At 46.6% G+C, this 10,762-nt stretch overlaps 1 protein-coding gene across 3 annotated transcripts; it reads right to left on the bottom strand.

The window, feature by feature from the left end:
- Positions 1-2,778: 2,778 nt before the first annotated feature.
- HJV (hemojuvelin BMP co-receptor) lies at positions 2,779-6,387 on the bottom strand. Of its 3 annotated transcripts, none has more exons than XM_058660172.1 (4): positions 6,175-6,387; positions 4,737-4,923; positions 3,804-4,363; positions 2,779-3,402 (listed from the first exon to the last, which is right to left on the bottom strand). In XM_058660172.1, the coding sequence occupies exons 2-4, from the start codon at positions 4,831-4,833 to the stop codon at positions 2,779-2,781; spliced, it is 1,281 nt and encodes a 426-aa protein (XP_058516155.1). In that variant the 5' UTR covers positions 4,834-4,923; positions 6,175-6,387. The 3 variants fall into 3 exon arrangements, with proteins under 3 accessions (XP_058516155.1, XP_058516156.1, XP_004581883.2); XM_058660173.1 differs by having other exon boundaries at positions 4,891-4,996; positions 6,175-6,385; XM_004581826.2 differs by lacking the exon at positions 4,737-4,923 and having other exon boundaries at positions 6,175-6,385.
- Positions 6,388-10,762: the final 4,375 nt, after the last annotated feature.

Raw genomic sequence — 10,762 nt, forward strand, 5'->3', positions numbered from 1 at the left:
GGCTTCGGATCGGTGCAGCACCGGCCATTGTGGCTGCTTGGGGAGTGAATCAATGGACAAAAGAGCTTCCTCTTTGTCTCTGCTCCTCTCTGTATATCTGACTTTCTTTTTTTTCATGTTTTTTTTATTATATGTTTGACAATCTTTACATTGTTAATTAGGGTAAAAAGGTACAAGGGCTGTGGGAAAGTGGGTAAGACTATTATTTCCCTATTGTTTCCATCATATATCTGAGGTAAAGGGAATATTGAGGGAGAAGCCCCACCCAATCTCCCACCCACCCAGGTCCCCGATGTGGGCATGCTCTGAGATCCTTGCTCAAGTGGTTTTGATAGTTCACCAGTTATGAATCACTGCCAGTCTTGCCACTCCAGGCACGATGAGGTTGTTGAAGAATCCACTGATTGACATAGTCCATCATAGAGTCTCCCTTTGTCCAGTATTTCGCTGCCTTCATATAGCTGAGGTGATGAATTGACCTGTTCTGTCTCTGTCTTTTCTTTGTTAGGTATCTGACTTTCTAATAAAAATAAAATAAATCCTTTTAAAAAAGAAAAATTGCTACAGCTAGGGAATAAAGTTACTCTTTTGAGTTCAGGGAACCAATTAAAAGAACAATTCTTCAAGAGGGGTGATTTAAAATGCCAGACATTGGGAGCTGGCACTATGGCTCAGTGGTTAAACCCTCACTTGGAGAGTTAAACCTTCACTCTAGGGGAGTGAACGTGAGTGGCCCACAAGAAGCTCCTGGCTCCTGGCTCTGGCTGTTGTGGCCACTTGGGAATGAACCAGCAGACAGAACATCTTTCTGTCTCTCCTTCTCCCTGTAAATCTGCCTTTCCAATCAAAAGAAATAAACCTTTAAAAAATATATGAGTTATCTTTAAGAGTAACCTGGCTCTGATACTTCTTTCGTTTTTCTTCCTTAGAACAGGTTACCTAGATTAGCCACAGTTTGTTTCTGTAGAGTGGGTGCAGAGCAAGGAACAGGGTTGAAAATCTGCGGAAGACAAATGGGAGAACAGATAAGACACCTGGTCTGGAAGGCATGGGCCCGTGTGCGTGCATGTGTGCAGGGAGGGTTTGGTCAGGTGGGTGGGACTGAGAGAAGAGGGTGCAAATAACAGTGAATGTCTGATTAGCTCTTGGAGGGACAGAGGTCTCAAAGATAGCCTCTCAAGGGAGAGGCTGAGCTCAGAAACCAGGGGAAGATACTAAATAAAAACGTTACTCCTCTGGGTTGGTGTGTTGGCTAATCCTCCACCTACTAGTGCCAGCATCCCAGATGGACACCGATTTGTGTCCCAGCTGCCCTGCTTCCCATTCAGCTCCCTGTTTATGACCTGGAGAGGCAGCAGAAGATGGCTCAAACCCTTGGGACCCCACACATGCATGGAAGACCCAGGAGAAGCTCCTGGCTTCTGACTTCGGATTAGCTCAGCTCTAGCCATTGCTGCCATTTGGGGAGTGAATCAGTGCTTGGAAGATCTTTCTCCTGCCTCTCCTCTCTGCAAAACTGCCTTTCAAAATAAAAACAAAATAATATCCCTCCTTCCTTAATTTGCTTAGCACAGTGCTGCTGCTTCTGAACACCCTTCTTTGACAAGCTACCTTGCTTCAAATCTGAGCTTTGCATTCCTTTCTCAGAGCCTGAATTTGGCTTCATATGAGAAGAGAGTAGCTTTTGTGGTAGCACTAACTGCCTTCCCTATCCTTCTCTGCTCAGCTCTACAACCAAAATTCATTTAGTGTAATAGTTAAGAACTGAGTTTCTGGATCTAGCACTTACTGTGTGATTGGGAAAGCCAACCTTTCTGTGTGTGCTTCAGTTGTCCCCTATTATACAAATAGAGATAAGGGCCTTCCTACAGTTTTTTTTTAAGATTTATTTATTTTTATTGCAAAGTCAGACACACAGAGAGGAGGAGAAACAGAGAGGAAGATCTTCTATCTGATGATTTACTCCCCAAGTGACCACAATGGCCAGAGCTGAGCTGATCCAAAGCCAGGAGCCAGGAGCTTCTTCCCAGTCTCCCACATGGGTGCAGGGTCCCAAGGCTTTGGGCCATCCTCAACTGCTTTCCCAGGCCACAAGCAGGGAGCTGGGTGAGAAGCAGGGTCTCTGGAATATGAACTGGTGCCCATATGAGATCCCAGGCGAGGACTTAAGCCACTAAGCTATCATGCCAGGCCCAAGCAGCCACTTTTGAGACCAGAATGTCAGTCATAGTCTTGGCTGCTCTATCAGATCCAGCTGCTTGTTAATGTGCCTGGGAAGGCAGTGGATGATGGACTAGATACTTGGGCCACTGCCACCCATGTGAGTGAATGAGATCTAGTTCCTGCCTTCTGGCTTCTGGCTTGGTCCAGACCTAGCTGTGGCAGCCATTTGCAGGAGTGAACTGTCAGATGTGAAATATCGCTCTCTCTAAAATAATCTCAACCCTTAAATCTTCATGGGTCATTGGGACCCTATCACCTCCACACTGGTAGAAGTAATGTCGGGACTAGATGGATTGAAACCATCTGTTTGCTATAAAATGGGATTGGAAAGGCTGGTGAAGAAGTCCTGCTGAGGTCTAGCATCCAGAAATCTTGCCGAAATCCTTACTCTGTGTGCCTTTTCACCCTGGACTGTAGCCACATCTGACCCTGGATAAACGCATTGCTTCATGTGTCTCCAAGCCACACCGTTTCCTTCAGCAGTTCTTTATTTTCTTTCATGCCAGTGTCTATCCCTGAACAATTTGCACACCAGTCATGGAATTGCTGACCTACTTACTGGAAGCAAAGCCACAGAAGAGAGAGCCCAGAAAGGAGTGAGGCTAAGAGGGTTGCTGAGGAGACAGGGACCCCAGCATCCGAGAGGAAGACATGCAGCTTCTCCAAGTCTGGCAGGAAGGCCCGGGCGTCCTCCAGAGCCGCCTGAGCCGCCACCGTGAAGTTGGGGTCACCAGAGATCAAAACGTCAAAGACACAGGAATGGAAGTAAGCATCTTCCACCGGAAGCCCCTCCTTGCACAGCTGTCGGGCAGTGTCTATGCTGACAGCTCCCCTGCGGCTGCACTCTGAGTGGGAGAGTCGCTGGCTTGGAGGGCACCCTCCAACACAGAGCTGCAGGTCCTGCTCGGCTGAGAAGGCCCTGGCCACCTCCTCCGCCACCCTGATGGAGAAGGAGAGCTGCCCAGCCGTCTGCCGGATGATTATAGTTGTGCCGATGTAGGCGGCTCGGATCTCCACGTGGCTCCCAGGGTTGTCAGTTTGAATGGACAGACTTGAGCCCCCAGGCCGGTCACCTCCGTTGATGGAACCGTCTTCAAAGGCTGCAGGAAGATTGTCCACCTCAGCCTGGTAGACCTTCTGATCAATGCATTCTTGCATGTTCTTAAAAATTATGGTGAGCTGTGATGAGGGTAAGACAGAAAATGGTTCAAGTGGTTCGTGTGGGGGTTCCTAATCAGGCCTCCTACCCCCACACATCAGTCAGGACTCCAGCGCTTCATTCCCACTCAACCTTTCTCTCTGGTCTCAATTTCCTAAGGAGAAGGATGTTTCCCTTCTTTAAAACTCAGCTCTGCTGCCCCTGGTTTTTTTTCCCTAGTAATTTTCTGCATTTGAGGGACGTTCCAGTGAAGGCAAAGTGACTCACACGAACAAGACTTTGGTAGTGGGGTGGAGGGGGCAGATGTGGGAGTTGGAATTGGGAGCATTGCTGGGGCAAGGGGAGGGAGGATTGGGGAAGGATTGGGGAAGCAGCGAGAGTAACCCTGAAAAGCGGGCTGAAGGAAAATTGAGACCCTGACCTTCCGGGTGGTGGTGGCGTTGGCCCCCTTTGCCACGGGGGAGCTGGTGGCCTGGACAAAGAGGAAGTCGTTATCCAGCAGGGGCCAAGCTCCTTGGACACGGCACGTGTGAAAGTGATGGTGGAAGCTGCGTACGTGGGGGTCCCCGAAGGAGGCGCAATGCAAGAAGCCCGGGGCACGACCATGCAGCCGGGAAAACCGGCCTTCGTAGTCACAGGGGTCTGGGGTTAGGGGACCAGGACCTGCGTCTGCAAGGGCAGGGCCCCGGGGCGGGGGAGGAGCCGTGGGGCCCTGGCGGGAGCAGTTGTGCTGGATCATTAGGTCTTCGATGCCGTGCACCGCCGAGTGGAAGGCAAGATCCCCGCGGCAGGTGCGAGCGGTGCGCCGAGTGCAGAGCGCGTAGGAGCGCAGCGCCCGACAGAGGCCGCTGGAGCCGGCTCCTGCTGCTCGACCACCACTGCCTCCTCCTCGAAGCCCTCCAGGAGAACCCCCGCTTCTAAGGCTCAGGGTGGATGATACATACTCAGCATTGCAGCGGAGGATCTTGCATTGGGATTGAGCTGAGGACGGAAGGGAGAAGAACATTGTAAACGGGTCCCCGTATTTCCCCGCTCCAACCAGAATCTATCTGCTCATAACTTTGAGATCTGTTCCAGAGACTCCAGCCGTTCCTAAACCTGGCTGAGCGTCTTTCCCCGTTTGCTCCCTGGCCCTGTACCCCCTCGGTCTTATGAAAAGTGTGTGATCCCTTCTCCCTGGCCGCCAAACTCTTCCCAGAGATCCTTTCCCAAATCTAGCTGGCACTTGAACTGTCCCCTAGACCAATGCGAGGGCCTTGCCTTACTCAGGCTCTGGCATGCACACACCCCTTCCTACACAGCAGCCAGCCTAACCCCCTGGCTTCCCCCACACCCTTCCCTGGCCCCTCCTTACCATGTCCACAGAGGAGCAGCAGGAGAGTGAGTATGCTTAGAGTTGGGGGACTGCCATGGGGGGGCCGGGGGCTAGGGGACTGTCCTGGATGCCCCATACCTATCCAGCCAAGTCCCCCCAGGCGCCGGTTCTTCCCAGCTGACGACCCTCCTACCTAGTGGATTTTGACCGGGCGTCCTGTGAGTGACTGAAAAAAGAGATTTGGCTGGGCATGGAGAAAGAGAAGAGTTGCAAATTGGCCAGGATGATGCGAGGAGAATCTGGGGAGATCAAGAAAAGGGTGAGCAGCCTGGGGTTTGGGGAGAATGGGGCTTCCCAAACTCTAATTGGGACCGGGGTGCCCAGCTCCAGGCCACGTACAGGTCCCTTGTGCAATACCCCTTGGTGGGGGTGGAGGGAGGGTTGAGTGACCTCGCTGGGGCAGAGTCCAGGCGTTGCCCCATCTGGAGCTACCAAACAGCGGTTCTGTCAGAAGTGGAGGAACTGTGGAGGTGCATCAGAGCTCACTCTTCCCAGGAGAGTTTCCAAGTAGATTTCCATCTGGAAACACTTGAGAAACACACTTTTATTCCTCCTTCCCCATCAGGAGAGGCCACCCTCCAGGGGCTGTGCCATCCTCTAGATGTTTCTTCTTCTTCTTCTTTTCTTTTTTGTGTCAGAAGAACACAAGAAGGAGCAAAATGGGTCATTCTTGCCTTCCAAAACCTCACTATTCAAATGAGAAGGGGCCCAATCTCTCACCTGCTCTAAACAGCTGCGGTTAGGAATAAGGTGGTACACATCAGGTATGCCAATCAGTATTTGATTTTTTTGAAGTCAACACTTGTATTTTTCCAAACTTAACTGGAGACCTACTCTTAATCTTCCCTGGAAAATCCTAAATTATCAGTCTTTTAGTCTTTTACTAAAATTAGGGGAGGGGTCAGCTCTTATTGGACCAAACTCCTGTCTTTCGGACTAAGGATGTGATTGGGGGAAACTCTGCAGGAGGGAGAGTCAGTCAGAGGGACTGGAGTTTGGGATAAAGACATAGTTTCTTGCAAGGGCTAGCCTCAGGCCTCAGAAGTCCAATGTGAAGGGCATTGCTAAGTAGGGACTGGGGGCAGGCACGTTGATGACTAATCATCAGAGGTCCGATTTGGCCACAACGAGAAAACTACAGAATAGAGGGGTGAGCAACTCCTCCCCAGACTTCATTGCAAGTCCTAGGGTGACAAGGTGAAGGAGATGCCAGAGACAGAGAAGTAAAGTTCAAATGGACAGAGATTAGAAGCTAGAAAGAAATGAGAGCTGAAGAAATGGAAATTGTAGTATCTAGGTATAGAGAGATCTTAACTTTGGGATCAGAACCATCCAAACCAATGTCTGTAATTTTCTCAAAAAGTCTAACTTCCATCCAAAAGTTTATCAAAGGAATTGCAATTTCATTTGGACTTACTGTTTCCAGAGGTCAAACATGACTCTGATATCCAATTCTCCAGCCATGGCTGCCTACTCTGTCAGTCTGCTCCAACCAGAGGGTCCCCCGTCTCTTTCTCCATGTCTCCCCCAGGTCCCCAGCTCGGCTGCGGTCTCACACGGGAAGGTCAGGGAGCCAGGGAAGGTTCGCTGTGGGGGAAGGGAGTAAATGGCTGGCGGGAGTGCCGGACAGCTGAGCGGGGGAGGGAAGTGGCTACCGAGTTGACGGTTTTAAAAATAGCGAAGTCCAAAATTCCAGGAACATTGGAGGGGGTAGGGTGTAGGAGTGGGGAGGGCGGAAAGATTAGAGAGAATATGGAGTGTAGGGTGCCAAGGGGGGAAGGTGGGAGAAATTCAACAGGAAAGTCACACACAGGGATCTAGCTTCTCTGGCTCTATAGTCATTCTCTGCTCTGGGCAGCTGTTATGCGTTCTCAGGAGGGAGTCCCTGACCTTCAGTTATTGCGGTGTGCAGTTGGGTGCCTGTCACTCACTTCCCTTGTCTGTTCTCCATTGGATGGTGCATATAATTTCCACACAGAGGATCTGGAAGGCCCATGTGAACAACCATAGCAGAGCTGGTTCATGGTCCCTCCCCCATCTTTGCAGTGTTTCAGATGGGCTGAAAAATCAGCTGCCAAGAGAAGAAATCTGAGCACTGAGTTGTTTAGGGTGAGGGTTTGATCAGTCTACACAGTCAGATCCTTGCAGCTGTTGGTCCCTCTACCTCCCCCGTTTTCATTCCCTTACTTTGCATAGTAATTCCTTTCTCTCTCTCCTCCTCTCCCCCTCTCCCTCTCTCCCCCTCTCCCTTTCTCCCTCTCTCTCCCTCTCTCCCCATCTCCCTCTCTCCCTCTCTCCCTCTGTCCCTCTCTCCCTCTCTGATACACAGACATGCAAGCTCCTGAGAAGGCTAACACAGGCAGGGAGGTGAAGAAGAGATGGAAGTTGGATTTTTTTGAAGGTACTCACTCATATGGAAGAAGAAATTAGATAAACTGAGAGACAAATTTTGAAACATGTTTCTTTGTGGTAACACAATCTCCCTACCTTCTAAGAAATTGCAATCAAGGAATACCCAGGGTCATCATCTTTTTAAAAAAAAATTTTAATGTTTTTAAATTTATCTGTAAGGCAGAGAGACAGAAAATTTCTATCTACTGGTTTTTCTCTCCAGATGTCCTCAGTAACCCTGGCCAAAGTTGGGTGTTAGAAATCCCACCCAGGTCTCCTGTGGGTGGCAGTAACTTTATCTCTTAGCCGTCACCTGCTGCCTCCCAGATCTGCTGGAATAAGGAGCAGAGCTGAATATCAAACCCGGGCACTCTGTTATGGGATATGGGATATCTGATACAGGCATCTTCACCACAAAACCAAATTCCTGACCTTCATCATCATTAATATTTGCCAAGGGAAGTTAACAGAAGGGTTGATTCCAAATAACATCACTAAGGCATTTGTACCGATTTCCTTCACATTCAGAAGTGAGAGGTCCACACAGTATACTCCTCATATTCGTATTTACATACAAGTACCATTATCATCTATCTGACAAATTTAGTTTTTCTCTGAGTCATGAGGCCATATTACAAGAAATTCCATTGCAAAAATTCAATATATCTTCAACCAAATTATTTAAGTTAAATAAAGGGAATGTTTCTCTTTACAAGGCTATTACAATAAGCAAATGAAGAAAGAGCAGCATAATTAGAATGCCAGTACTTTGTAACTTCTGATGAATTAAAGTGTTCAGGCAATGATCTTTAATAGTTGTAATCTATTACAAAAAGAAAGATAAATATTATGATTCTCTCATCAGAGGTGGAGCATACAACTTTATAAGGCAACTTTGCAAAAAATAAAAATAAACAAAAACTTTAGTTTGAATCTGATTAACTGTTGCTCTGGATTTAGCTACAAATTTTCAGGAAAGCCAGAAGACATCAAAGAACATCTCAGAGTTGTAAATTCGGACTGAAAATACTCTCCACAAAGAGCAACCTGGGTTCTTAAATACATTTCAGAAAAAAGATGGAAAAGAACCTATAGATTAAAAGGGACTTAAGAAGCACCAGTCACAGAATATGGACTTTACTGGAGCCTACCTGAAAAAAAAAACAAAATAAAACTATGAAACAATTGGGGAGATTTGAATGCTGATGAATACTTACTGGATACTTGCTGATTTACAAAAATTATTGCTAATATTAATAGTGTGAAAGTGGTACTTTTTAAAGATTTATTAATATATTTTCATTGGAAAGTCAGAGATCTGTATAGAGATGAAGAAAAACAGAGAAGAGTTTGCATCCACTGGTTCACTCTCCATGTGAAGATGAGCTGATCCAAAGTCAGGAGCCTCCTCCAGGTCTCCCACACGGGTGCAAGGTCCCAAGGCTTTGGGCTGTCCTGCAGGGTCCCAAGGCTTTGGGCCGTCCTCGGCTGCTTTCCCAGACCACAGGCGGGGAGCTGGAAGGGAGGTGGAGCAGCCAGGATCCAAACCGAACCGACAGTGGTGCATGCAAGGTGAAGACTTTAGCCACTAGGCTTCCATGCTAGGTCCAGTTCTTGTTCTTTAGACACTCATCTTAAAAAGAAAAAAATAAAATAAAATAAAATAAAATAAAATAAAATAAAATAAAATAAAATAAAATAAAATGAAAAGGCATGCTATTGGGGATTTGCTTTTGGATAACAGGTTGCAGAAGGTGGGGATATAATGCTAAAATAAAATTGAAATGGGCCCGGCGGCATGGCCTAGCAGCTAAAGTCCTCGCCTTGAAAGCCCCAGGATCCCATATGGGCGCTGGTTCTAATCCCGGCAGCTCCATTTCCCATCCAGCTCCCTGCTTGTGGCCTGGGAAAGCAGTCGGGGACGGCCCAATGCATTGGGACACTGCACCCGCGTGGGAGACCCGGAAGAGGTTCCAGGTTCCCGGCTTTGGATCGGCGCGCATCGGCCTGTTGCGGCTCACTTGGGGAGTGAATCATCGGACGGAAGATCTTCCTCTCTGTCTCTCCTCCTCTGTGTATATCTGGCTGTAATAAAATGAATAAATCTTAAAAAAAAAAAATTGAAACATGAAATTAATTATTGTTGAACCTGTGTGATGAATATACAGGGGTTCATTATAGCAGTTTTTCTATAAATGTTTGGCATTTTCTATAATAAAAATTTAAAGCCAGAAGCTATTTTTGTTCCCTTGGGGATACAGAGGATACTTCAAAAAATTCATGAGAAAAAAATGAAAGATTATTTCAGTGCCAAAAAAAAAGGAAATCAAGGGAAAGTATTTTTACTGTGTATTTAATTGTTTTTATTTATTGGAAAGAGGGAGGGACAGAGAGATAATGTGATTTTCCTCTGCCGGCTCAGTCCTCAGATGCTCACAACAGCCAGGGCTGGGCCAGGCCAAGCTAAACAGGAGATTGGAATTCCATCCTGGTCGCCCATGTAGGTGGTTAGGGCCCAGGCACTTGAGCCTTCATTAGCTAGAGTTTTTACATAATGTCATTGTCCATGAACTTTTCGAAGACCCTTTATATGCATAGAATATGTAAATATATTGATATATATTTATATTTAATATTCCTTTAATATAACATACACTTACATAAATGTATATATACACACATGCATGTATTCTTTATATGGTCAGTTGGTAGTAGAGAAATCTGATCATCTTTGTCAAAGCCCATGTACCAAATACTACTGGAAACAAGCTTGTCGTCAAAGAAGCTGGGTTTATTTGACTCGCTTTGGCAAGGGATTGGATGTCTGAACAGAATTTTCAAACAAATCAAAACTTCAAGGAATTCACTAAGAGCAAATAGATCCTCATCAAAACATTGTTACAGAAAGAATAATTTAGGGATCACAAGGTTGGATTATTATGGGAGAAGGAAAGATAAAGAAATAAAGATGTGGCTAAATCTAAAAAAATTAAAAATGAATACTTTTGGGAGAGCAGTGGAAAACGGCAAAAATACCTGTGTCTCTGCTATTCATATAGGAGACCCAGATCGAGTTCTAGACTTCTGATCTCTGCTTGTTCCAGCCCCAACTTCTGAGGGCATTTGGAGAGTGAACCACGAATGAAGATCTCTCTCTCTCTCTCTCTCTCTCTCTCTTTCTCTCCCCCCACCTTTTTCTGTAACTGTGCCTTTCAAACAAATACATCTTTTTTTTTTTTTTTAAAGGAATGCTTTAGGAAGTAAGAAACCGTTTCGCAGGAAAAGTCTGTAGGATTTGCTGATGTCTACACTTTTTTTTTTTAAGATTTATTTACTTGAAAAGAAGACTACACAGAGAGAGAGAGAGAGAGACAGAAGCCTTCCATCTGCTGGTTCACCTGCAAATGGCTGCAACAACCAGCACTAGGCCAGGAACTCCAGCCAAATCAGCCACATGGAACATAAGTACTTGGATCATCTGCTATTTTTCCCAGGTCATTAGCAGACTTCATATTTCTAGTGTTTTTTCTTTCTTTTTGTGGATTTAGCTATTTTGATTGGAAAGGCAGATTTACAGAAAGAAGGGAAGACAGAAAGAGAAAGATCTTCCATTC

Source organism: Ochotona princeps, chromosome 2 (assembly GCF_030435755.1).
Source record: "Ochotona princeps isolate mOchPri1 chromosome 2, mOchPri1.hap1, whole genome shotgun sequence".
Taxonomy (NCBI): domain Eukaryota; kingdom Metazoa; phylum Chordata; class Mammalia; order Lagomorpha; family Ochotonidae; genus Ochotona; species Ochotona princeps.

Excerpts from the sequence above, each read along its gene's own strand:
- HJV (XM_058660172.1), bottom strand. The coding sequence starts at position 4,833 with ATGGGGCATCCAGGACAGTCCCCTAGCCCCCGGCCCCCCCATGGCAGT. Across the intron at positions 4,364-4,736 it reads GCTGCTCCTCTGTGGACATG|CTCAATCCCAATGCAAGATC; the intron begins GTAAGGAGGGGC and ends TTCCGTCCTCAG. Across the intron at positions 3,403-3,803 it reads ACGCCACCACCACCCGGAAG|CTCACCATAATTTTTAAGAA; the intron begins GTCAGGGTCTCA and ends CCCTCATCACAG.